This window comes from Pongo abelii, chromosome 2 (assembly GCF_028885655.2).
Source record: "Pongo abelii isolate AG06213 chromosome 2, NHGRI_mPonAbe1-v2.0_pri, whole genome shotgun sequence".
NCBI lineage: Eukaryota > Metazoa > Chordata > Mammalia > Primates > Hominidae > Pongo > Pongo abelii.
This window is the reverse complement of record NC_085928.1, coordinates 11,176,732-11,204,522: the sequence shown is the minus strand read 5'-3', so window position 1 is coordinate 11,204,522 and position 27,791 is coordinate 11,176,732. Positions and strand designations below refer to the sequence as shown.

The 27,791-nt window shown below is 44.1% G+C and overlaps 2 protein-coding genes across 7 annotated transcripts in view; one reads left to right on the top strand and one right to left on the bottom strand.

Moving 5' to 3' along the window:
- TXNRD3 (thioredoxin reductase 3) overlaps nucleotides 1-22,041 on the bottom strand; it is a 50,567-nt gene extending 28,526 nt beyond the window's left edge. The window contains exons 1-7 of one of the 4 annotated variants that reach the window (XM_054551322.2): nucleotides 21,848-22,041; nucleotides 20,892-21,119; nucleotides 11,061-11,121; nucleotides 9,933-10,042; nucleotides 8,122-8,226; nucleotides 7,806-7,878; nucleotides 5,866-5,985 (exon numbers count right to left, since the gene is read on the bottom strand). In XM_054551322.2, coding sequence (XP_054407297.1) covers nucleotides 5,866-5,985; nucleotides 7,806-7,851 — 166 coding nt within the window. In that variant the 5' untranslated portion in view covers nucleotides 7,852-7,878; nucleotides 8,122-8,226; nucleotides 9,933-10,042; ... (1 more) ...; nucleotides 20,892-21,119; nucleotides 21,848-22,041. Of the gene's footprint in view, nucleotides 1-5,865; nucleotides 5,986-7,805; nucleotides 7,879-8,121; nucleotides 8,227-9,932; nucleotides 10,043-11,060; nucleotides 11,122-18,342; nucleotides 18,487-19,654; nucleotides 19,782-20,891; nucleotides 21,120-21,847 lie in introns of those variants that run through there. The other 3 variants (XM_024245308.3, XM_054551323.2, XM_054551320.2) reach the window with 3 other exon arrangements.
- A 70-nt stretch (nucleotides 22,042-22,111) lies between these two features.
- The window catches only part of LOC129058438 (uncharacterized), a 41,048-nt gene continuing 35,368 nt past the window's right edge, over nucleotides 22,112-27,791 (top strand). For 2 of the 3 annotated variants that reach the window (XR_008523533.2, XM_054551317.2), the window contains exon 1: nucleotides 26,246-27,293. The gene's annotated coding sequence lies outside the window, so the exon portion shown is untranslated. Of the gene's footprint in view, nucleotides 22,713-25,007; nucleotides 25,206-26,245; nucleotides 27,294-27,791 lie in introns of those variants that run through there. The other variant, XM_054551316.2, reaches the window with a different exon arrangement.

Sequence of the window (27,791 nt, the reverse complement as noted above, 5' to 3'; positions counted from 1 at the left end):
TATTACACACATCACACATACATATATATACACATACACATGTATATATACCTATATACACATAAACACACACACATACACACACACACACACACACATATTTTAAGAGACAGGGTCTCATTCTGTTGCCCAGGCTGGAGTGCTATGGCATGATCTTGGCTCACTGCAGCCTTGACCTCCCAGGTCCAAGTAATTCTCCTGCCTCAGCCTCTCGAGTAGCTGGAACTACAGGCATGAGCCACCATGCCCAGCTAATTTTTCTATTTTTTATTTTTGTAAAGAAGGGGTCTTGCTATGTTGCCCAGGCTAGTCTCAAGCTCCTCATCTCAAGCAGTCTTCCTGCCACAGTCTTGCAAAAGCAATCAACTTAACTCATTAGTTCTAATATTTCTTGTTTAATCTCTTATATATTCTATGTATGTTGCATATAATCATGTATAACATAACTCATATTATACATTTAAAATATCTTTTTATTACTCGTTTTCCAATCTATGTACTTTTTCTATCGGCCCTTTGTGTACACTGATCCAAAGCTCTAAACAGCACAGATATCAGTAGTGAATGTCTGATTCTTGACTTAATTAAAATACCCCAAGTTCTTCTCCAATAAGTATTTGCTTCTGACTCTTCTCCACCATGTGAAGAAGTATCTGTTTTCTAAAGCAGGAATGGGTATGAGATTTGTGTGAAATGCCCTCAGAGCTGAAATCCTGGCCATCATGCTGATTCTGTGCACTCCTGCTGTGCTATCCTGGGCTGACCCCCTTCCTGCATCCCATGGCGAGCCCTACCCACTCACATTTGTTCCTTTGAGACACTACCAGAGAGGATTTGCCAATGCTTGCCCTAGAGTTTGGGCACCTCTATGGGGTACAGTTTTCTATTTTTAGACTATCTTTCTGTATCATGGTTATTGCAGCCTCCAAAAAAAGGTGGCTTTTTTAAGTCTAGCTTTTCCAGAACAGTGTAAATCAAACTTGTCCAACCTGTGGCCCACGGGCTGCAGGAGGCCCAGGATGGCTTCAAATGTGGACCAACACAAATTTGTAAATTTTCTTAAAACATGAGGTTTCTTTTGTGATTTTTTTTTTTTTTTAGCTCATCAGCTATTGTTAGTGCATTTTATGTGTGGCCCAAGACAATTCTTCTTCCAATGTGGCCGAGGGAAGTCAAAAGATTGGACACCCCTGGTTTAAATTATAGAGGAAGTGCCTGTTACTTGTAGATTTGGAAAAATGTACCTGTAACGCTAATGGTACATTTTGGGGACTGGGTTATTCTTACACAGTGTGTTTTCTTTGATTATTCAAGTCAATTCTGGTCATTTATATTTTCATAGAAGATATTCCTTTTCATCAAGATATTTAACATTATGACCACTAATTTTTATACTCAATTTGTGGCATCTCTCCCCATCTGTAGTTATACTTCTTTTCTCATGTCTGATGCTGCATATCTGTATGAGTTTCTCCCCTTATTTCCTTAATTGGATTTGCCAAACATTTGCCTATTTTATTTGTATTTTCAAATACAGTCTTGGTTTTGTTTATCAGTTCTATTTGGGAAGGGAGCTAACATTAATTTCTGAGTTTTTCTGTTTGCTTGTTTTTTGCTTATATTCAACCTATCTGATATTAACTACCACTGATATTATTTACATTTTCCTGCTATATCATTTTCTGTTTAAAAATTTCTCATCTAAAACTTTAAATAGGAAATTCTTAATTTCCTACTTAAAATGTAAAATTTCCAAATTTTCAACAATTATTTCTTTTGGTTTTAGGTATTTGTCTTAAACATAGCATATGGAAGAATTTTGCCTCTACTAACCCAAAAATCTGACTCATTCAGCTTTATCCTAGTAATATGACTACTCTTGTGTAAGGTATCTTATTTTCTGTTGCTATTTTGTTTGTTTTAACTTGTAGTTTTATGTTGCTTCCCTTTCTATTTTTTCTTTACTACCTTCTCTTTGTATATTTTCCCCTTTCTTTTTAAACTTTTACTTGAAAGTTCATTCAGTTTCTAATCTGGAAATTATCTATACATTATAAACTTATTTTAACCTATATTTCTCTCTCTCTCTTTTTTTTTTTTTTCTTTTGAGATGGAGTCTCACTCTGTCGCCCAGGCTGGAGAGCAGCGGCATGATCTCGGCTCACTGCAACCTCCGCCTCCCGGGTTCAAGCAATTCTCTTGCCTCAACCTCCCGAGTAGCTGGGACTACAGGCGCGTGCTACCATGCCTGGCTAATTTTTTGTATTTTTAGTAGAGACAGGGTTTCATTGTGTTAGCCAGAATGGTCTTGATCTCCTGACCTTGTGATACGCCCGCCTCGGTCTCCCAAAGGACTGGGATTACAGGCGTGAGCCACCACGTCCAGCCTAGCCTATATGTCTTTATCAATATCAAGAATGCAAGTATCTAGAACATTCTCCCAGAAAATGATTTTAGCATGCTTTGACTTCTTCTCTTTTACTGCTCAGATTCTGTTGACTTCTCTTGGCCCTTTATTGAGTCTATACCTAAATACACCATGTGTTGGCTAGCTAAGTATTTCTTAGCACCCCAAAGCTGACTTAGAAAGCATTTTAGCTGGGCACAGTGGCTCACGTCTGCAATCCCAGCACTTTGGGAGGCCGAGGTGGGCGGATCACCTGAGGTTGGAAGTTCAAGACCAGCCTGGCCAACATGGTGAAACCCTGTCTCCACTAAAAATATAAACATCAGCCAGGCATGGTGGTGTGCACCTGTAATCCAAGCTACTCGGGAGGCTGAGGCAGGAGAATTGTTTGAACACGGGAGGTGGAGGAACGCAGTGAGCTGAGATCGCACCACTGCACTCCAGCTTGGGCAACATAGTGAAACTCCTCTGTCTCAAAACAAAAAAAAGAAAAAAGAAAGTATTTTGTATAGGGGGAACTTTGAGGAAGCTAATTATAAGATTTTACCCATTCAAGGAAATTAGAAAGTATTTAGAAATATTCAGCACTTAGAACAGAATTAACGTCATTTGACCCCACGGGGGCAGGGAGTGCAGCAAAGCAATGTGTGCAGACATCCTGCTATCTCTGAGAATGTAAGACAATGGAGAACAGACAGAAGTAACACACAGAAAGGTCCCCAGCTGGCACAGACCACACAGGTCTGATGTCACCCACACAAGCCACCTCTGCCTGCTGTGTCTCCAACACAGAGTGAGTGCTGTGGTTCACCCTTTATAGCCTCTTCCCTACCACTGAGGTTTTAGGGGCTTCTCCCCTCTTGGACTCAATTAGTTTTGAAACAGTGTAGATATTTATTTTAAAAAGAGATTCCATAAGTACCTGCCAAGTCAAAATGTGCATAATTCAAATCCTATTCCATTTAGCTTTTCTGCAGCATTTGATTCAGTTAGTGCTCTTTTTAGACTCCCTAAGGCCCCAATCACGCCCTTAAAAAAGCCAAACCCCTCCTGGCTTCTGTGATTCAACTCTCTTGGTTTTCCTCCTTTTCCTCACCCAGTTACTATAGGTATTAAAATATCTCAGTGTTCTGTCTCTGTTTTCTATGCTTTTCATTCTCCCCAATCCTGCATGTGCTGTGCCTCTCACACCCAGCTCTCGCCCAGCTCTCTTTTGGGAACAAACCTTCCTCATACAGCAAACTCTACCAGGATGTTCCCAAGGCACCTGAAGTACAGTGTCCAAGTAAGATGAAGGGTTTAGGGAAAAGAAAGATTTTTTTTTTCCCAAGACAAGATCTCATTCTGTTGTCCAGGCTGGAGTGCAGTGGTGCAATCAGAGCTTCACTGCAGCCTTGACTTCCTTGGACTCAAGCTATTCTCTTACCTCAGCCTCCCGAGTAGCTGGGACTACAGGTGCCTGCCACCATGCCTGCCTAATTTTTCTATTTTTTGTAGAGACAGAGTCTCACTATGTTGCCCAGGCTGGTCTCAATCTCCTGGGCTTGAACAATCCTTCTACCTCAGCCTCCCAAAGTGCTGGGATTATAGGTGTGAGTCACTATGCCCAAGCAGAAGAAGGATTCTTGAAAGCAAATAAAACTACCCCAAAATTACACTGCCAAGTAGGGAGGCCTCATTTTATCTACAACCAGCTGATCCTAGCTTGACCTAAGGCTCTCCATTGAGTTGACTGGAGAAATGTGTCCAGCATCAACCCATCCTGAACTCAACCCCACCCTGCCAATAAACCAAAGCTGCCTGTGTTTTCTATCTCAGTGAACAGTATGCCATTTCCCCCAGTCTCTCTTCCTGTATTCTTTCCTCTCCCTCACTCCATATCCTACCATGACCTGGATGCCCTGTCATAATCACCTGGCTACGGTCAGAACCAGGATCATCTATGATGCTTTAAATGTGCACATACACTGCCCACATCTACCAGATCAAAATCTCTGCACAAAGAGATAAGTGGTTTGTAATTTTTCTTAAAGTCCACAAGACATTCTGATACACAGCCAAGTCTACATCCAACTGGCCACCATATCTGGTCAATTTTATGCCTTCAACTACCCTTCAACCTGACTTCAGTCTTTGCCCAACCCTCTGTCATTTCTTGCCCCCACTTCCCTATCCTTTCCTCTCTTTTCTAAGTTCCTCAGTGCCACAAAAGGTGTGAAAGTTGTCAGAATCAAAATGGAGTAACTTGTGTAAAAAAAAAAAAAAACTCTACGACAAACAGAGGTGGGGAAGGCCATGAAGAAAGGGTTTCCTGGTTTCTATGCCTGATAACAAAATCATCACAAAGACTACAAAAACCACAAACTTGCCCAAAGGCCATCACAACCTTACATAAAAGTATATCTTCCAGGAAAAGGCCATCACAACCTTACATAAAAGTATATCTTCCAGGACATCTGCCCAGAAACTGCCTGTCCAACCTCAGACTTGAGTCACCCTAGTTATTGATCCTTGTAGCCAAGGATAATCATTTCAAAACAATCATATCATCCTCCTCATTTTTGCTTAGGAAACAATAGTTTACTATGGCACACATATTCCAATTGCAGTGCCCAATTCCCAAATAAGCATCATTTTCTTTAGGGAGTTTTTTTCTGCTTGCTACTTAGCTTGACAGTGGGACCCAGAATCACAGCCATGGCTCATGTTCCTCTCCTGCTTCAACTCCCTTCATCTACTCTTCACTCCAGCCACTACTAACCCCCCAAAACACCATGTTTCCTCACATCTCCATAGTGTTCATCAAGCTGCTTCTGATGTTAAAGGTCCTACTCCTCTGTAACCTTCCAGACGCAGCTCAAGGGTCACCTTGTTTGAAGAGCTTCCCCTGACACTCCCCCACCACCCTCAAGGCTACATGGAGCCAATACTCAAAGCAGCATGGCTAATTTGAGTGCACTGAATGGATCTCCTTGTTTCTCTCCCATGGACTATGCGCTGCTTACAGGCAGCTCTGTCTTCCTCACATCTGTATCCCCAGAGCTTTGCCAATACATGTTTACTGGATGAATTTCTTTTCCACTTTTCATTAACCAAAGATATATATAATCACTGAGAAAAAATGTTATAATAACAGATATAATTCAAACAATAACCTTTGCTATTCTATTTTTCTTATACTTGAAAGAAGTCTGAAAATAGCGATTATTTAATCTTTTACATTCTGCTACGGGTGTGGAATTGCTGCAGCTGAGACAATTCCCTCTCTAGGTGGTGAGGCTCACAAGAGTGGGGGGCCCTTTTACAACCTCTATGCCTGGTTGACACAGTGGCTTCCTAATGAATGTTCATTAAATGAATTACGAACTCAACTATAAAAATATGAATACCAAGTCTTTATCTAAAAAACTCATTTTTTTTCTTTTCTCTCAATCTATACTTTATGTACCATTACTCACCTTGTTGATTATATTCCCAGCCAAATTTCCTTGAGTCACATAATGCCTGCCCCAAAAGGGCAGCCTGATGCATCAATTTCTTAGGAATACAACCTACATTTACACAAGTGCCACCAAGACCTGAGAAAGAAAATAAGTTTTAATGCTTCTTTGTGTGTCTAGTTTCACACATCTGCAATCATATTATATTAAAACATGTCGAAATGACAAGCTCAATGGTGGGGGGGATGACACCCCACCCCAAAATAAGACAAAAGGGATTAACCCAAATTTTCTGACTACGAGTTCACAGAAGAGACCCAAGGATGAGTAAAAATACAGATGTGCATGTGAGAAGTTTTCTGGGCACAGTATCCAAAACTTTCACTTCAGTCTGATCCACAGAGATCAGAATGATCTAAGATTAATTAGATATGTACTACACCAAGGATGAGAATCTCAGCTCCCAGCCCTGTACTCTCCATAACTCTGACTCCTCGGAGCCACGTTGTCAACTGCAAGCTGCCTGGGCACATTTACTCTGAGTCCTGAACAACACAAAATGGATTATGTAAAACGGAGTGCCCCTTTGCAGGGAAGGTCTCAGATTCTCTCTGACTGCAGGTCTTCTGGTATGCCAGATAAGTAGGATTATTTCTCGACAAGAAAGGGAGAAGGGGAGGAGAAAAAGAGGAAAGAGGCCAGGGTGAGGGACAAAAAACAAGTGTACACACACCACAAGAACATTATGAGAAAAATCAAGGTAGATTAGCTTTTGTATATAAAATTCTAGGCTATAACTTTCTGAGTAAGTTTGAATTTTAAAAATTGATTTTTACACTTTATGTGAAAAAAATCTGCCATAAAATTTTTTCTAGCAGAAAAGAGAAGATACACTCGAGTTGGGTAACTGAAGGATTAACGAGAAATTATCACAAAGTTGTAAGCAGGAAGAGCAAAAAGGGATAGAATAGTTCCCTAAACTAGTGACAGCAGGGTACCATTGGCAGCCCCATGTGAAGGAGCAAGGAGACTGAGTGCCACCACCCAGAGGGAGCCGGCCATCCAATGGAGGGGGTGGCCTTCCACAGGAAGATGCAGGGACCCAGCAGGGAAGGAGCCAGGGTAATAAAATCCCAACTCCACTCTCCCTCTGCCCTCTTCCCATTACCCCAAAGTGGCCAAGCTGCCCCAGAAGCCAGAGAGCAAGGCTGCCAACAGATCAGTCTTACGGAGCGTACAGCAGGGCAGAGGCAGAGGGGAAATGCATTTAAAGAATAAATGGAAAACATCCAGCACAAAATCTATGTGCTCTTTTCACTGTGGAAAAACAACATGGAAAGGTGAGCACTCTAGTGTACAGTAGACAGCAGAGTCACAGGGCTGGTCATTGGTCTCCTTGTTAAGCTAAACTGTAATTATTACATACACTCACTCCATCAGCTATTGTGCAGCTAAAATAGTCAATTATGAAACCGACACAGAAACAAAGAAAAGTGTTTCTGGCAAACTTATATGACCACGACACAGTACATACACTGTGACCTCAACTATACACTCAAAAAAATACTACGGCAGAAGTGCTGAAATACTGGGGTCATGGAATTTTTTTTTCTTTTTGCAAAATCTTCCTTATTAATGTGTATATTATCTTTCCAACATCACTGCTTGTTAACTATATCCTCACTAAGACTCAGTTTCTTTTTTTTAATTTTTTTTTAATTTTTTTATTTTTTTGAATAGAGACAAGGTCTCACTATATTTCCAGGCTAGTCTGGGACTCCTGGGCCTCTCAAAGTGCTGGGACTTCAGGCATGAGCCTCTGGGCCAGGCCTAGACTCGCTTGTTTTCTTATCCAAGAAACAAGCAATCTTGAGATTGTTGTGAGGATTAAATGAGATTACATAAAGCAAACAACATATGTAAAGAGCAGAGAGGAACAACAGAGGAAAACAACTTACCCCAGGATGTGCCCTGAGGTGACGGGACAACAAAGTCTAGCACCATAACTTTCTTTCCCAAAATGGCAGCTTCCTACAAACGAACAACAACAAAAATTACATATAAAGATCTTGTCACTTTCCTGACACTCCCTTAATCTTTGTCTTCCATAAAAGACTGTTTTTGTGTGACACACAATCTTTTACCTGAATTACACCAGCTATTACAACAAAAGCTTAAACTGTAACATTAGTTTGGTTTTTTTTAAGTAGCAGAAGAAATAGCTATGGCAGTCATCAGGAAAATTATCTACAAGTTTCATTTCTATGTTCATACCTTTGCACATGAAAGGCCTCCAGAACCACCACCAATGATGATGAGATCATAATCATATGCTGAATCTTCCTGAAGGAGCTTCTGTAACAAACCACTCTGATATGCCTATGGTTTAATTACAGGAGAAAGAACACTGCAGAATTTAAAGTTTTACAGCTATTTATGTACACCCTATGTTCAACTGGTATGGATTTCTTTTAGAAAAATCTTAGGAAAAATCTATAATTCATCTAAGTTGGAATTGTAAATTTATCTGGATGCTATTTAAAAACAGGGTCCAACTAGTTAGAACTTATACCAAAGTACATATGTTTTTGTCGCTTCTTACACCTGACAGCTAGGAATGTGTCAAATAACCTAGAAGGTTGTGGCTCTGTATCTATGTAAGATGAGGTCATTTTCCTTGGTCTAATTATCAAAATTTTATAGTCAAGTACAGTAGAATAGCCAAGTATCATTTTTCATCAGCTCACTTGTGGTAGTCTTCATTTTTAAAACAATTCTTATGCATTATCAGCAAATTTTGTCATGGCTTCTCATAAATCGATCTAACTTGCAGTTACACTGGTGAGCTTCCTTTACAACACCAACATCTCCCATTTTCTTTCAGCAACAGTCATGATGCTGGCCCTGGGCCGTACCCTCTTGCTCATTTGGCCCTCCTTGTGATCAGAAGTAGCTTAGATGATGTTAGAGGTTCGATGTGTGATTTAGTAACAGTTTTCTTTATGCCAAGTCAGTTGCTCACTCCCATTACCTTCGCTTTAGACAAATACCATGATCAAACTAGCCTTTCCTGTAACACACAACAGATGCTTCATAACTACGTGGACTCACCAGATGCCATGTGTCCCCATGAAGAATGGGTGCCCAAGAAGTTTTTAGGGACGTTCTAAAAAGGGCCCCTATGGCCTCCTTACTTTTAGGTGCCCTTAGGGAAATCCACCTCCTCAGAATCTGCCATCCAAGAAATATCTTTCTGTCTTGAAATAATAGAATTGCTCTCTCTGCATCTACAGATTTATTCTTGGACATCATTTTCCAAGTTAGGATTGGCAAGACAAGCACTTCAGAAGGTGTTACAGCACTTACCACTATGTGAACTAGGTTATAAATTCTAGGACTAATAAAGCAGATTGTTACTGCATAAGGATGCTGATCACAGATTAACACACAACATAGACAATCTTTTTTCTCCACAAAAATATAATTCTTAATTAAAGTCTCAAATACAACTATTTAATCAACCACTGATTACTCATATTGTATACATATATAAAGGATATGACAAAGTAGAATTTTAATGAAAGTAAATAACTAATTATAAAATAGGGACCTTATTTAATAAACAATTTTTATCTATCACTGCTTACCTAACAACTCCTGTTCATTTGTAGCACTCTAGGAATCAAAAAATCAAAAGCCATAGGCCTTTGGCAATCACCCCAAGGTTAGCAGTCTTAACAGGAATTCTAATTGCCCTAGACAAGAATGTCAGTGTTGACCTCTTTTTACTGGGCAAACAGTAATGCTATCTCTCCCCACCAGGAGGAAAAGACCTGGGATGTCTCCAGGGTGGCCCACTGGTTTGTCCTGGTGCCCTCACACAAAAATCCTAGCTTTTGAAGTTCAGGCTGGCAGAAAAGCTAATTTCCCTTAAAGCAATCAGTATTATCTGATAATTATCCTATATGCTTCATTTTATAACTTCCAAAAGATGAGTGGACTCCTAAAAACCATTTTTTCCTCTTTTAAATACTTTTTTTAAATGTGAACAAACAGCATTGAAGAACATATAATACTATTATTACCTGGAAAGTTTGGTCACATCCACCTACATGCACTTTATTCACGAAAATATTGGGTACGGTTTTCTGATTAGTGATTTCTGACAGCACTTCTTGAACCCTGGCCCCATCATCTAAAGAAGATAAAAACTATATATAAAAACACTGAAAAGAGTTCCAAATCTTTGTGAGTTAAACTAAAGTGTTACAACACTCAAATGTTCACATGTACATACTCATTAACAGGTCAGTGTGTTATATAACTTTATGAAATGATAACTCAAGAGGGGAAAACATCCTTGCTTTCAAAGAAAACCTTAAAAAATAAAGATCTACTGACTCCTTCAAAGATAAACCCTTCAAAATTAGATTTTGACATATTATTCAGTGACTATGCCAAGACAGGTAAGAGCCCTCTTTAAAGAGCAAGAATCAAGATAAAATCTGCTGTAACAATAACCCAGAAAATACTTCTTACAATTACATTTGAAAAATGTTTATGGTCATAGTCCAATATTTATCTTCCAACCCTAAAAATAAAACTGGTCCATGACTACTTAAGACTACCTTATTGGTAAACCCTTTAGAAAAGTCTCCAAGATTCAAGACCATTTCATTCATTAAGGCAACTTTAAAGTGAGTCAATGAGGTTCTATGAAGGCAGAAATCAAACTTGTTCTGTTCATCACCATGCCCTCACCCCTGAAAAGCTCCTTATGTGTAAAGTGCTGAACTAATATTAGATGTATGAATGCCAAGAATTCAAAAGTATAAAGCTAAAAACTTAATGCACTCTCCCTGGTGGATGACACAGCCAGGAAACGGGAGCGGATCCTTTTCATTTGTTACAGCTTTATCTGTTCTGCTAGAGAGCTGGCAGGTACATCTGAAATGCCTCAAGTACTTCAAAGGGAACAGCTTATATATCTTCCTCCCACTCCCTTCCCTCAAATATGGAAAATGTATAAATAAAAAACCTACACCAATTTATCTGCCACATTAGGGTTCATTTTCTGCATGGCTGAATGTAGACAAAAATGCCTCATTTAACCCGAAGACAAGAGTAATCTGAATTGAACAAAGTAAATGGAAAGAAGTCAATCTCGTTGGCATTTATTATAAACAACACTATGTTGTAACTGGTCTACTTACCAACTTGATCAAGTTCCAAGACGTTACATTCGACTCCCAAAGAAGAAAAGAGTTCTTTCACCTGTAAAAAAAATTTAGCTAAGTTTCACTATCAGAAAAGATTCAACAGCTATGAAATATGAACATAGTAATGAGAGATGTCAAAAATAAATGTTCTGGAGGAACAGGAGTTCTAGCCAACGGGTGGTTTTTGTTTTTGTTTTTGATTTTTTCCTTTCCTCTACACATCTTCCCAGAATAATCTCAGGCCATCCCTTGCCTTCTTTTTACTGTCTCTTATGACTTTCAAATCTACAACTTTGGCCCAAATCTCTTTTCTGAACTCAAGATAGGCAGTATCTATTTTCCACCTGCGTGTCCCACAGGCATCTCACAGGCAACACACCCACAATGCTACTCCTCTCCTTCCACTGAGTAAGACCCCATCTCTACAAAAAAATTAAAAAAACAAATTAGCCAGGCATGGTGGCACATGCCTGTAGTCCCAGGTACTCAGGAGGCTGAGGTGGGAGGATCGCTGAAGCCCAGAAGTTTGAAGCTGCAGTAAGCCATGATCACACCACTTCACAACAGCCCGGGTGACACAGCAAGAAGACCCTGTCCCCCTCCAAAAAAGTACTATTAGTCCTAGCCAGAGCAATACCACAAGAAAAGGAAATAAAAGGCATCCTAACTGGAAAATAAGTTAAATTATCTCTGTTCATAGACAACATGATCTCATGTGTAGAAAACCTAAAGATTTCACAGACACACACATACCAAAACTGTTGAAATAAAGAAATACAGCAAAGTTGCATTGTACACAATCAACACACAAAAATCAGTTGATTTTCTGTATACCAATAACGAACAATCCAAAATAGAAATTGATAAAAAAATTTCATTTATAATAGCAAGAAGAAGAACTAAATACTTAGGAAGAAACTTAACCAAGAAAGCAAAAGACCTGGATGCTGAAAACCACAAATGTTGCTGAAAGGAATTAAATAAGATAGCAACAAATAACAATATCCCATGTTCATGGAAGATTTTATACTTGCAAATATGTCAGTAGTACCCAAAGCAATCTACAGATTTAATGCAATCCTTTTCAAAATCCCAATGATCTTTTTTTGCAGAAATAGAAAAATCCATCCTAAAATTCATATGGAATTTCAAAGGACCCTGAATAACCAGAACAATCTTGTAAAGAAGAACAAAGTGGAAGAACTCATGCTTCCTGATTTCAAAACTTACTACAAAGATACAGTAATCAAAACAGTGCCGTACTGGCATAAAGACAGGCTTACGGACCAAGGAAGAGACCAGAGAGCACAGAAATAAAGCCTCACATATACAGGGAAATGATTTTTAACAAGGGTGCCAAGACCATTCAATGGGGAAAGGAGAGTCTTTTCAGCAAATGATGCTGAGAAAACTGGCTGTCCACTAACAAAAGAATGAAACTAGACCCTTACCTAACACCCTGTATGGAAATTAACTCGAAATGGGTCAAAGACCCAAATGTCAGAGCTAAAACTATAAAACTCTTAGAAGAAAACATACGGCAAAAGTGTCACAACACGCTTTGGCAATGATTTTATGGATACGATCTCAAAGGCACAAGCAACAAAAGAAACAACAGACAAACAGCACCTCACAAAAATTTGAAACTCCTGTTCATCAAAGGACAGTATCTACTCAGGAGGCTGAGGCAGGAGGATCATTGAGTCCAGGAGTTTGGGGCTGTAGTGCATTTCGATCACACCTGTGAATAGCCACGGCACTCCAGCCTGGGCAACATAGCAAGATGCCATCTCTTAAAAAGAAAAGAGGGTATTATCAACTGAGTAAAGAGGTGACCCAAGGAACTGAATAGGGTATTTGCAAATCACATATATGATAAGGGATTAATATCTAGATTATATAGAGAACTCCTAAAACTCAAGAACAAAAAAGTTAAAACGCCAACTTAAAAATGGGAAAGCACTTGAATAGATATTTCTTCAAATAAGGGATACAAACGGCCAATAATAAGCATGTGAAAAGTTGTTCGTCATCACTAATCTTTAGTGAAACGCGAATCAAAACCACAATGTGATAATACTTCACATCCATTAGGATAAGCGTTATTTTTAAAAACGAGGAAAATAACAAATGTTGGTGAGGATGCAGAGAAACTGAGACCCTTGTGCACTTTGGTGGGAATGTAAAATAGTGTTGCCACTACGGAAAACAGAATGACAGTTCCTCAAAAAGTTACAAATAGAAATATCATATAATCAAGCAACTCCATTTCTAGGTATGTACCAAAAGCAACTGAAAGCAGAGACTCAAATAAATATTTGTACACCCATGTTCATAGAAACATTATTCATAATAGCCAAAAGGTGGAAGCAATGCAAGTGACCACTGACAGATAAATGGATAAACAAAATGTGTTATATACATACAGTGGAATATGATTCAGTCTTTAAAAGAAAAGAAATTCTGACACATGCTATAACATGGTTGAATGTTCAGGACATTACTCTAAGTGAAATAAACTGGACACAAAGAGACAAATACTGTATGACTCAACTCATATGAGGTACCTAAAGCAGTCATATTCATAGAGACAGAAAGTCAGAAGGTGGTCATCAGGGGCTGGGAGAAGGAGGAAAAGGGAATAAGTGTTTAATGGGTATAGAATTTCAGTTTGGGAAGATGAAAAAGTTCTGTGGATGGATGCTGCTGATGGTTGCACAACAATGTGCATGTACCTAGTGCCACTGAACTCTACACTAAAAAATAGTTTAAAATGGTAAGTTTTATGTTATGTGTATTTTAACACAATATTTTTAAAAAAGCAAAAGCAAACCAATGGAAGTATAAATTTGTAATTCACAAATGTATGAATTCAGGACTGGGGAAACATGGCTTAAAATTAATGTGGGGAAAGTACTTCTAAAAGTCAGGGCATTTTATTCACTGTATAGTTTACATTATTATCTTACATCTGTCCTTTAACATTGACTTTCCAACTAGTCTAGCTGCCTCTACACTGAGCCTAGTTTCATATGATGGCTAGATTTCAAATCACAGGTCAGACGCTGCTCACAAGCGTGAGATGACTTTTCTTTGCCACATCATTAAGTCCACACTTATTAGCAAGCATTTTAAGACCTCCTTGGCCAGGCACGGTGGCTCACGCCTGTAATCCCAGCTCCTTGGGAGGCCAGGCGGGTGGATCACTTGAGTGCAGGTGCTCGAGACCAGCCTGGGCAACATGGTGAAACACTGTCTGTACAAAAAATACAAAAATTACTGAGGTGTGGTGGCATGCACCTGTAGTCCCACCTATTTGGAAGGCTTATGTGGGAGGATCACTTGAGACTGGGAGGCAGAAGTTGCAGTGAGCCAAGATCAAGCCACTGCACTCCAGCCTGGGCAACAGAGCAAGACCCCATCTCAGAAAAAAAAAAAAAAAAAAGACCTCCCTAAATCACCTTTGAAACTAAACTTCCAGCCATTTTCCAATGAATCTTCCTGATTCCCTTGCATATACTTTGTGCTCAGCCATACTATTTTCCTTTTATCGTTATCTATCTTTGCTGATACTAGTTTCTTAACTAGATGCTCTTTCTTACCTACAGACTCTAACTTATCCCTCAAGGACCGGCTTACATGGCATTTTCTTAGACTGTTCTGATCCTCCACAGAAGCCACTGTTTTATCTCTTATTCCCACAACTCTTGTTTTTCTTACGCACTTCTTTCTACACATACAAGCTGGTTGATTACAGCTCAATTAGACTATGAGTGTATGGGAGGCAAGACCAAGGTTTATTCATTTCTGTGTCTCTGCAACACTAAGCACCCAATAACACTTATTGAATGCCATTAGCAGCCCAATGAAGAAACAAATCTCTCTCCTTGACTCTGCAAGGATAAGAACATATGTGGAATATGGTGTCTAATTTTGGGCAATACATTTAAGAGGTTCATGGGCAAAAACAAAACTGTACAACCAAGTTAGTGAGTGGCCACATGTAAAGACGGACATGTAAGGAAGCAGGCTACTCAGCCAAGCAAGAAAAACACTTGGCGAAAGTACTGGAAGATCTGCCTTCCAAGCAGAAGCAAGGTTCTTAATTCTGCCCACTGGAGCAATGCTCACCTCCAAGAATGAATAAATATTTCAGAGAGGCAGATTTTGCTTCGCTTAAAAAAATTTCAATAATCAGAGCTGTCCAAATATGTAATGGGACTCAAAATCGTGGCCACATTACTGAAAATGTTAACACATACAGAACAGAGGATCATTTGTCCTAAGATTTTCTGTATCAGCAAAGATTTGATTAACACTATTTAAGATAATTCACCCTACATTATGTGCCTGACACTATTGTCTAGGCCTCAGTAATACAGCAGTAGACAGACACAGTTCTGATCTCTTGGTGTTTATGCAAACTACAAAGGACAACTCTTAAGAAATATAGATAGAAAACAGACCCCAGAAATAGTCCAACACATACATGAGAACCTGATCAATGATGAGTGAGCATACGAACTAGTGTGGAAAGGATGGGGTCTCCAAAAAAGGAAACAGGAACACCTGAGAAGTCACAGAGAAGAAAACAAACTGGATCCCCACTCCTATTACCAATATCAATCCCAAGTAAACGTCAAGAATGTGGGTATCAAAAGCATACTATTCAATTTTCAGGAGCTAAAACAGGAGAATATCTCTATGATCTCTGAATAGAAACAGATTTCCTAAATAAGACACCAAAAGCAAGCCATAAAAGGAAAAGAACGATAGAAGCAAATACATTAAATTTACAAACTTCAGTTAATGAATAGATCCTTGTATTAGTCTGTTCTCCCATTGCTATAAAGAAATATGAGACTGGGTAATATATATAGAAAAGAGGTTTAATTGGCTCACGGTTCTGTAGACTCTACAGAAAGCATGATACTGGCATCTCCTTGGCTTCTGGGAGGCCTCAGGAAACTTACAATGATGGCAAAAGGCAAAGGGGGAGCCAGCACTTCACATGGCCAGGGCAGCAGCAAGAAAGTGGGGTGGGGAGATGCTACACACTTTTAAATGACCAGATCTCATAAGAACTCACTATCATGAGGACAGTACCAATGGGATGATACTAAACCATTCATGAGAAATCCACCCCCATGATCCATTCATCTCCCACCAGGCCTCACCTCCAGCATTAGGGATTACATTTCAATATTTGGGTGGGGACACAGATCCAAACTATATCAATCCCATAAAAAGAGTGAAAAAGGAAGCTAAATCTGACCGATTTTCTACAGCAGCAGGTCCTCAAATAACATTATTTCATTACAACAGTGATTTTAAAAACTATTTCCAGCCAGAGTCACTGTCAAGTGGAGTTTGCACCTTCTCTTCATGTTTTCTCCAGGTACTCCAGTTTCCTCCCACATCCCAAAGATGTGCATGTTAGGCTAATTGGTGTTATCTACATTTTCCCAGTCACAGAGAGTGTGGGTGTGTGTGCAAATGCACCCGCAATGGGATGGTGTCCCAGCCAGGTTTGGATCCCGCCTAACACCCTGAGCTGTCAAGACAGCCTCTGGCCACTTGCAACCCTGAAATGGAATAAGTGGGTTGGAAAAGGAATGAATAAGCAAATATAAATTACTGCCAAATAAAACTTCATCAAGTAGACAATAATCATATAGATGCAAACAATAACGAATGCAGTAGGATAGTGCTCAACAGTGCACCCTCTGTATTTCTGATTTTGTTTTTGAACTGCCCAGTGGCACAAGGTGCTCCTTAAAATTCTGCTTTGCGAACATTTTTTTATTTCACCCACTACCATTAGAACCCAACCTCTCCTGACTCACCAGAAATTGGGTAAATAATTTTCTTCCTTGTTCTCACTAATCTCTCTTAAATGTATGTATAGCTCACATTTATTTCAATGTTTAATATTAGACATGTTTTGGGTCTTTTTATTTAAAAGTTTGGTGATTTTTTTTGTGGTCAGAAATATGCCATAGGAACTTAACTCTTATTTCTATCGATTAGCCTACAATAAAACTGGTTTTGTTACATGTCATTTGGCTTAAGGTTGGTTTCCAAGAACCTGTCAACGATGTTGAGTGAGCACTTACTGTACACATAACCAAAGGATAAGCATCCTAAATATATAAAGAACAAGTCAGTACAAACAACTAAAAACCACTGCATAGGAAAATAGGCAAAAGGCCTGAAAAAAATGAAAAACACACTATATAATTTCATAGAAGAGGAAGCTCAAATGACCCATGAACACACTGGACTTCATTTGGGAAATGCAAAATTAAACCATAATGGAATGCCATTTCAAAATTGCCAGAATGGCAAAAATTAAAAATATCAACTGTTAGCAAGGATGTAGAGCAAGATGAATTGTTACAAACTAGGAGGAGAGTAAATTGGTATCACTACTTGGAAACTCAGTTGGGCATTACCTTGCTAAGGTAGAAATCATGCATCCTTTATGACCCAGCAACTCAGCTTCAAGATATCCATTCTAGAGTAAGTCTTTTATAAGTGCGCTGGGAGTTACGCACAAGAATAAGCATATAGCTGTACTGTTTTTTAAGACCAAAATACTAAAAACAGCAGAATGATAGACTCCGGTATGATTCATCCCAGGGAATAGTCAGCAATGAAAATTAATGAACCCCAGCTACAGATACTAACATGCATGAATCTCTGAAACATAACTGTTGAGGAAGAAAACTGCAGAAGAATACCTATGTATGTATGGTTCTATTTATATCAAGTCCCAAAACAGGCCAAAAGGAACCAAATATTGATTAATAATACATATATTTGGTAAAAAATGTAAAAAAAAAAAGAAATTTTGCATAGTGGTTAACCCTGAGGGAGGGAGGAGCCAGCCAAGGAAGCTTCTACAGTACTAGGGTCGCTTTATTATTCTTAAAAATGTATATGCATAATATATGTTTTAAGAAACTATACACATCAATGTAAACTTCAAATATATTTGAAAAACACAGCCTATAATTTCATGAACTCAACCCAATAGTTTATGCTTTTACGTACTGTCTTCCACGTATCATTTTTCAACTTTCTGTAAAATGAAGTAAATTCCTAAACGTTGACGTAGGTTATCACCCAAAGGCTCGTTTCTAAGTGAAGTATTCTTAAACTCAGAATACATTTGTCCTTAGAAATAATGCCGGATTCCTAGTCCGCCCCGAAAAGTTAAGGCAGTGTGCATGAAGCTGAAATTACCTCAGTCATCCTCACAACCCTCCCGTACCTTCGTTTCACAAGACGGGGGAACCGAGGCTCGGCACAGGGTCCTAACCCGGTCGAGGTCACGCAATTAGGAGAGTTTCTGTTTTGATAAACTATCACAAGCCCACCTCAGGGGAAGACTGGGGAGAGGAGGACAGGCGGCTGACCTCACCGCCGCAGCCCGGGACCCGCGGGCGCCCCGGCCCGGACCCGCCCTGCCCCGGGTGGCGTCCGCGTGGCGGGCCCGGTCGCGCGCGGTGGAACCGGCGAGGGCCGCGCCTACCCGAGTACTATGGGGACAGTAGCTCTTGCTGAAGATCACCACCCGGCTGCGCTCGATGAGGCCCAGGAGGCGGCGGCGCAGCTCCTCGCGGGCCTCGGACGAGCGGCTTGGCCCGGGGGACGACAGGCGGGCACGGCGCCCCGGCGGCGACAACACGCGCGCCCCTTGGACATGGCCCGAGCGGCGGTTGGGGGCATCGCCCGCCTTCCCCGGCCCGGGCGACTGCGGCGGCGACCGCTCCAGAGTCTCGCTCTCGCTCCTGGCCCGGCCGGGCCTGCTCACAAACCGAAACGCAGGCGGCGGCGGCGCCGGGACCAGGGCTGAGGGGCGGCGGCGCCGGGACCAGGGCTGAGGTGCGGGCGCCGGGACCAGGGCTGATGGGCGGCGAACGCTGCCTTCGCTGGCCACTCTCAGCACCCGCGCGAATCCGCGAGGCAGCCGCTCGCCCCGCCCCCAGCACCGCCCTCGGCACCGCCCCGCGCATGCGAAATGGGTCCCCCGCCCGCCCGCCGCGTAGGTGTCACCTGCTCTTCGCAAAGGGGCGGGTACCAAGCGCGAGCCTCTTTATCTCCAGGTTGTGCCTGCGTCCCGAGACCACCCAATTTGGCGATGGCGCTCGGAGATGGCCTCTGTGCAATGCCTTTTAGTCCTAATAATCCCCAACAGCCCCTTTAAACCACCTTAAAATATACGTTCTTCAATTTTTATGGGAAGTGTGAATTGGAAAGACTGATATTTTTAAAAGTTTAGATCACACAAGCTGAATAAATATATTGCGTTTGCTATTGCAATGCAGCTTTAAGATGAGTTTCCTAGGTTGCTACCCGTCAGTTCCCTTCTACATAGAATTCCAGAGCCGCCCCTAACAAAGGGACTCTGAAACCGCAAGAACAGGAATCCTCTGTCCATTTCGGTGGATGGGTGGAAGACCTCAGAGCTGAACTTGCCTGCAGTGACTTACTGCCCCCTTCACCACAATGGGTGAATAAAACCCCATTAAAGAGAGACACCCAACCACAGGACCAGCAGGTGTAAGCCGGTTCCTGCCTACCTCTAGGCTGTCATCCCCTGACAGTGTCCCTCGGGTTCACTCTGCTTCAGCTACACGGGCTTTCTCCCTGTGCCTCAGATGCGTCAAAACCATTCTTGCCTTAGGGTCTTTGCACCTTTAGCCTTTAGCTTTATCAGTCTAGGATGTTGTCTCCTGCAATGGACAGAATATATCACCCAGATTTCATATGTTGAAACTCTCATCCTAATGTAACGGTATTTGAAAGTTAAGACCTTTGGGAGGTAATTAGGTCATGAGGGCAGAATCTTTGAGAGTGGGATTAGTACCAGTAATTAGTATCACCAAGAAAAGGCCAGAGAGCTAGCTCACTCTCCACCATGTGAGAACACAGTGAGACCTTACAGCTGGAATGGGCAAGTGGGCCCTCATCAGAAGCAACCATGCTGACACCTTGATCTCAGACTTCCAGGCTCCAGAACTGTAAGAGATAAAATTCTGTTGTTTGTAAGATGCCCCATCCTTTGTTCTAACAGCTCCAATAGACTAATACCTGCTCCAGCAAGTCTGGCTCCTCATTGCCAGCTAAGTCTTGGCTTAAATGTTACCTCCTTAGAGAACCTTTTGCTGTGTACCCAAAATGCAGTAGCTGCTAATTTCCATCATTTCACACATGTTCTAGTCCCTTCATGACACATTTATTGTTATTTTCAATGGCCTCCTATAATTTCTGGTCTCCTTGCTTGTTGTCTGCCCTACCCCTGTCTCCATCACCTCGACTAGAATGTGAGTTCTGTGAGAAAGGGGCCTTATCCTTTGGTCCACAACTCTAGCCCCAGAGTTTATCACAGTGCCTGGCTCATAGTAGGAACAGAGTATAGTTTTACTGAATGAATGAACTAGTGATTCACACATGTCACATCTTACCAGAACATATATTACCATAATTTGCTTCTCCTCTTGTCCTCACACGACAGGCTGGGATCTCAAACTCCTCTTCCTCCTACTCTGCTCATCCAGGGAGCCACAAGTCGGGGAGGTGGAGTACAGACCACGATGTTCAGGGACTGCCTCATGACACTCCTCTTGCCCTGGGCCTACGTAGCTTATTTCATGCCTTGACTCCACAAGCACTTCCTGAACACCTCAGTCTGTGCTAAGTGTTAGGGAATAAACACATGGAAGATAGCACCTGTCTTCAGATCAGAGCCCTTCTAGGAGAGATGTCAAAAATAGGAAATGTAAAATGAGGAAGTAATTTCAAAGAGAAGAATAATACCTGAGCTGGATGTGATGAACTGAAGAATCATTGGCCCAGACGATAAGCACTGGAAGAGGGTATCAGAGGGAGGCAGCCCAGCTGAAACACAGAAGCAAGGGAAGGCTGGTGTATTTGGGGAAAATGCCGAAGGATCCAAAAATGAGCAGAGGTGAGGGAGAAATGAATGCTGCTGAAGTGAGCAGGGGCCAGATGGCTGCAATCTAGTTGATGCTGTTTAGAAGATCTCTAGGAAGGAAAACGGAACATGAGACAATAACTTCAGGCAACAGGAAGATGCCTTTCCTATTAGCCTGAGCAAAAGTCAGAGTTTGGAAGAACTGAAGAAGAAAGGAAACAGAACAAGTAAGATGTCGCCTTTATCCTTTTATTTTTATTTGTATTTTTTAAGAGACAGTCTTCTATTGGGACTCTGGATATCTAGACATCAGTGCAGGGGGTTTCTGAGGAGACCAGCCTCCCTGGCGGGCTTAGATGTGGCCTAGCCTGAGTCAGGAGGGGAACACAAGTGGGGCTGGATGTTCTTTCAGATCCCTGGCAGAGACCAAAGACAGAGTGGTCAGCTTGGCCTAGCTTCTGCGAGGGCTGGCTCTGATGTGGGAGAGGGAGGCAGTCCCCAGAGCAAGAATGCCTTCCTTGGGGCTCCCTGTCCTTGCAGGGGAGAAGCTGGCCATCGTCCCCTCAGAGCCTCCTTCCCTGCAGCCCGAGGAGGGCAAGTGACGGATTCCCCAGGGGGGCAAACGGAACGGATTCCCTGGGGGGGAAACCTCTGGGCTCTGGCTTCAGCCCCATCCCGGGGAAACATTCACAGCCCCTCCGGAGGAGAGCCCTGCTGCAGGAAGACTCTAGGGCAGGGCCCAGCTGCGAGGGACCTGGGCTGTTGGTGATAGTACCCCAGGCTCCAAACTCTCTGGGCCTGGGGGCAGTTCTCTTCCTTGGTTACAACAGATTCTTACCCGGCCGTGCCCTACTGCCCGCACCGCGGGGAAGGGGCCCAGGAGTCGACCGATGGACAGACATTCCGATGTCTCGAGTCGGGGACAGCCTGGGCGGCACCGTCCGCGTGGGGCAGACAGGGCGCTCAAGGCAGGCGCCAGACTCCAGAGCAGCAGCTGACAAGTGGTCCGGCCGTTCGGGTCTCCATGGAGACGGGGGCGGGGCCAGGCGACCCGTGACGCGATTGGGGCGGGGCTTTTCAACTGCCAACGGCCCCGCCCAGCCTGGGCAAAGAGACGTAGCCTGGCCTGGAAGACCGAGCCAGGGACCCCCAGGCAGAGCCTGACCCCTGCGCGCGGCCGGGGCCTCCTCTCTCCAGGCGCTGCTGCCTCCACACGGACCGGCACCCTCTGCGGGTCCCGCGGCTCCTGGCCCCGCTCAGCGCCTCCAGATGCCTCACCCGGGCCCACTCCGCTGGGTCCCCAGGGACCTTAAAGCGCTGGTCACTCCCATGAGCCTCCTGACACTCCCCTGGGTCCTTTGGAGCCCTGGGTTGTGATGTTGATACTTCCTCAGTGCCGCCCGCCCAGACGCGGCTGCTCCAGGACCACAGCTGACCGAGTGCGGCCACGTCCCCTGCGGGCCACCCGTCAAGGGCACAGGCGACAGGACCCCCAAGGCGCAGTGGCTCGCCCTGCCCAGGGCTGACCCTTGGGGTGGGGAGAGGGCACTAACTCGGGTTCTCTTTCCTTCCTCAAGGCTCCTTCCTCCTCTGGGGTGAAGGGCTCCCAACCCCAGCACCTCGGGGGCCTTCCTGTTTCATTCACGCCCACAAATGATCATTCAGCGTGCTGGGATAGAGAAGACAGACACGCTGGCCCCCGGGTGGGTAAGAGAGACTAGTCTATCAGTGCAGAAAATTCCCAATAGGGACAGGGGCCAGGAAGGAAACACCAGGAAAAGGGAGGCAGGAAGATGGGGGTGACCGTACTGCAGATGGGTGCTCAGAAAGGGCTTCTCTGAGTATGTGACATTCACTTAATTGGCAAAAGGGATGTGCAGGGCCTGTGGAAGTCTTCTAAGAGAGGGAACGGCAGTGCCCAGCCGGCTGTCCCAGGGATGGAAATAGGGCAGCGGGTGGGGGTGGGGGAATGAGCCAGGCAGGCAGGACCCAGACACTGTGTGATGGGACCCACGGAGGCTGTGAGGAAGCCCTGGGCCTCAGAAGATGGGGAAACAGGAAGACCCACTTAGAGACCTTCACAACCTTCTATGGCACAGACAGTGCAAAACAACTCAGGCCAGAGTGCAGTTTAGGTTTCAGAAGGATGCTGGCTCCCTCACACTCTTCTTGAGGCTAAAAGGCTCTAGCTCCTTGGTACCTTTCTACGGAGACATGGTTCTGGGGCCCCAGCTACACAGACAGCCTTCTAATGGTTGTCGTCCACAGCCAGGAAGGGGGTGTGGGCCGACCCGCCCCTTCCTTGGCCAAGTGGACAGATGAAGGAAGCAGCTGGGAGCAGGCTTGCTGGACTGAGAATTAGACTTGGAATGTAATCCAAACTCCCCAAAAGCCACCTCTTCTCTGGAGCTTGGCTTCTTCAAGAAAACTGGGGACAAAGGACAGCAAGAGCAGCTCTCAGGACCCTTGCCTAGCCACGCTGTGATGCTTTTAGATGGTTCTCAAGGGCCACCCTTTTCAGAAAGAATTCTTGGGCTATAGGAAAGTAAAGGGAGGAAATGTGTTTTGAGTGGCACTTAGCCCAGGCTCCAGACTAGGTGTTGGTTTGGTGGGGTTTGCTTTTCCTCCTGCCCCATCCCCCTTCACAAAACCTGAGTCCTGGCTAGGGCCGGGAGTGAGATTCCTGTTTCTAGATTTTCATCATTCCGTGTTGCCCAGGAGGAGGTCTGGGGGGGAAAGGAGACAGATATTAGCACGTATATAAAAGACAATTTAGAGAAAATCTAGAAGAGGAATCAGGATGAGGGGATTAGGAATGGCAAAGGAGGTGCTGGGGGAGAGGGAATTGGGTGTGGGGCTGGGACAAACAGAAAGGAGGTGGTTGTGGGGGCCAGGGAAGTTAAGTCCAAGAGGTCAGCGGGACCAGAAGCCACAGCCTTAGTGGGGGCCTCAGGAGAGCAGCAAGCTGTGTCTACCTTGGAAAGGTGGAGAAAGGACTGTAGTGAGCTGGATAGGGAGGAAGGGGGAGGTGACAGGGCAGAGGAAGCAGGGGACAGACAGGAGAAAGAGATGGTACCCTGGGCCAGGTGGCCACCACCGCTGCCATCACTGGAAGTGGAAAACTCTGCCTTCTCCGTACCCCTGTGGCTGTGACGCCTCCATTCTTCTTGCCCCTGCTTCTTTAGTAATAGGTGCTGGCAACTAAGGAGCAGAGTCTGATTTGAGGTTGCCTAGGAAACCCTCGGGGGCAGCTGTGAACCCACTAGGCTTGCCCAGTAGGGAGCTCAGTATCCCCAAATTGGACGAGCAAATAAGCTTAGTGAGTGACAGTTCCACCAATGTTCCCCAGAGTCACAGTAGGCATCCACTGTCCCTGTGTGTCCCCAGGCCTGCTCTGCCGGGTGGCCTTGGGGACCCAGGGCTGTATTTCCAATGCTCTGCAGACACACCTCGGGCTTGAATCCCATCTCACTTATTCCACAAATATTGATTGAGGGCCTACTGGGTGCGAGGCCTGTACGGCTGTGAGGGAGTCAAGGTCCCTGCTCCAGTGCGGGTAATGGGCATAAAACAGGACAACTTCAGAGCCTGAGAAGGGGGACAAAGCAGAGTACTGGGAAGTGGCTGGGTGGGCACAGAGCAGCCTGGGGTGAGGTAAACAGCCAATGCTTTGCCATCCATTCTTGGCCAGATATCATTGGGGATCCTACCTGCTCTCTCTTCAGCCTTGGTTTCCTCACCTGGATGGTGGAGCAGGAGACCCCCCCACTGCCTGACCCTGCTCTCTGGGTTGCCTCCAGGGAGCCGGCCCTGCTCAGGCCTGTTCCCCCACTCCATGGCTGTAAGTTCTTCCTGAGAATGTTCCCCTAAATGGAGGCCACTGGCAGCAAAGAAATGAACAAGACAAGGTTGCCGGGCCCACACCGAGAGCTGCATGGCTCCTGAGGCACAGCCTGGGTGGACACTGGAGGGTGCTTTCTGTCTTGGATTTTGCCCAGGTGCCTGGAGCCCTTTCCTTTGACCCAACCCAGCTCGCTGAGCCTGGAGCCCTAGCTTCTGGAGAAGAGATGTCAAGCTCTACCACAGGTCACAGGTCAGAAACAATTCTGGCCTTGTCCGATGCAAGTGGAGGCCAGATCTTGGGAAGGCGCCTCCTCTCATGGGGCTGGCACTTCCAGAGGGTGGATGGCAGCAAGGTAGGGAAGACTCTGAGGGACCCTTGGGGAGTTCAAGTGGGGCCCAAAGGGGCCCTCACTCTGGGGTGGCAAAATGGCATTGGGTGGAGGGAGATTCAGTATTGACACCTGGGGGACTCTCGCCCCCAAAGTGGATTTTAAGGACAGCAGCACACTAGGAAGACTAGGGGCCCCATAACACTCTCACCCTCTCTCCAGCCAAGGGGGCACTCAGCCAAGAGGGCACATGGGGGCTGAAGTCCAGCCTACCCCCACCAACCTCCAGGCCCAGCTCCCTGACCCAGGCTACATCCATCTGGAGGGTGGATTCTCAGAAAGGCATTGTACAGGCCAGGAGTGCCCTTCAGGTGGCCGGCTTTCTCATCTGTAAAATGGGCATCAGTGTCTGATGGCGGGCACTGAGAGACCCTTGTGGCAACTTGGACACCTCTGTCCTCTGCTGGATGAGGCCTCTGGGCCAGGCATCCTGGGCAGATGGCAGCCTGGGAGTCTTGCCTGGCTCCTACTTGCAGCTGATGAAGTCCACACATTGTCGAGGTTTCAATGTCAGGTTTTAATGTTCTTGGACTTAAGGATCTTCATTGTCTCCATTCTAAATGCAGGGAGACCTTTGATGTGGACTCTCTGAGGTATTTTTGCAATATGCAATATGTTCTCATTGGCTCTGGTCACCCTGCTATGTACTAGATGTCAAAACCTCTTCCTCCTGTCCATCTGAGACTTTGGTCCTTTGACCGGTCCTTTGACCAACAGCTCTCCATTCCCTACCTCTGCTGCCTCCCAGCTTCTGATCACCGTCAACCTACTCTCTACTTCTATGAGGTCAACTTTTTTACACCAACACTTCAATGACATCGTGAGAAATTTGTCTTTCTGAGGTTATGAATATGCTAAGTAGGTTCATTTCATCATTCCAGTGCACACATCTATCTAATCATCACACTGTACCCCATGAATGAATACAAACATGATTTGCCAATTGAAGTAATATTTATAAACATAATAAATATAATCAAATGCAGGCAGTGCTGCTTGACTACCCAAACTACTTGGTTTTGTCTTGGTCACAGCTATCCACTTGGTTTGTCAGTGCTATCTTATTAAGATGAGGTTTTTGGGCTTGGCAGAAACAAAGTAATTTCAGCATGAAATTGAGACATCTTCTGGCAGCCCTGTGGAAGCCCTGGCTCATTTTATTCAAAGAGGCTGAGGTTATACCATCTGGCTGCCCAGCATGGAGGGAGCTGGCTTCCTGGGATGTTCCCTGGGACAAGGATCTTTCTGGGTCTTCCCCACTGCTGCTGGTGCTCTGGGAGAAGAGCAAGGCCACAGGGCCATGCTGGGGTGCTTTGCGTGAAATGGTTCATTTCATCTGCAGAACTGGTAGGGGACTGGCAGGAACAGTGGCCTTTTGCCCTGACTCCTGGTCCTCCTCAGGCATCTGAAAATGGGAAAGGCCAGCTGGCTTTGAGTCCTGTTTGGCTCCACAGGGAAGGTGGAAACTTTCGCAGATGGGCAAGTTCAGGTGGGGCCTACAGGAGGAAGGGACTGTGCTCTGATGTTTTTCCACTAGATACTCTGATGCTTTCCATTAGAACTTTTAAAAAGTTGGTGAGTGGTACTTTCTTTGAGTAATTTTTTTCTGTAGGTCCTTAGAGTTCTCCAAGTAAAATGGCAGGGCCCTGGCCAACATAGTGTACAGGATGATGCCAAGGCTCCAGACACTGATGGTAAGGCATTGGTACCCATGGCCCAGGAAGAGTTCTGGGGCTACATAAGAGTAAGGCATATGAAAGGTTCTCAGCCTCTTGCCCTCCCTAAGTGTCATGCTGAAGCCAAAGTCAGTGATATTAACATTGTGTTCTTCATCCAGTAGGATGTTTTGCAGCTTTAGCTCTCGATGTGTGACGTTCTGTGGCAGTACTGCAGTGCTGACAGAATCTGCCTGAACATGGTCCAGGCCTCCTCCTCCTCGATGTGACCATGGTGGTGTATCTGGTGGTGCAGCTCTCCTCCTCCAGTGTGCTCCATCACTAAATGGACAGTGTTTGCTGTGTCAATCACCTGGTAGAGTTGAATGATGTTCAGGTGATTGAGGGTCTTCGTGATACTTATCTCTCTCTCTGGAGAGTGATGCTGGGGAAGCCACGCTTCTTAGAGATGATTTTGATGGCCACCTGGGTCCCAGTTAGCGTATGCTGGGCCAGTTTGAGGTCACTGAACGTGCCCCAACTGATGGTCTCAAAAATCCTGTACCTTTGGATCTCCTCATCAGCTGAGTTTGAGGCCAAGCCCAGCTCCATAGTGCCTCCTAACTATGCTGACTACAAATCAACCTCTATAAACTATTCTAACTAATGAAAACACTAATTGTACTAACCAGGTTGACAATACTAACAAACCACACTAATTATACTAAATACACTAATGATATTGACTATAATAACTATGCTAAAATACTAAGCAATGATACCGAATATACTAACTACACTAAAATACTAAGCAACTAAACTGACTGTAAACACTATGCGAGAATACTAAGCAATGATACTGACTATACCATCTATGCTAAAACACTATGCAACC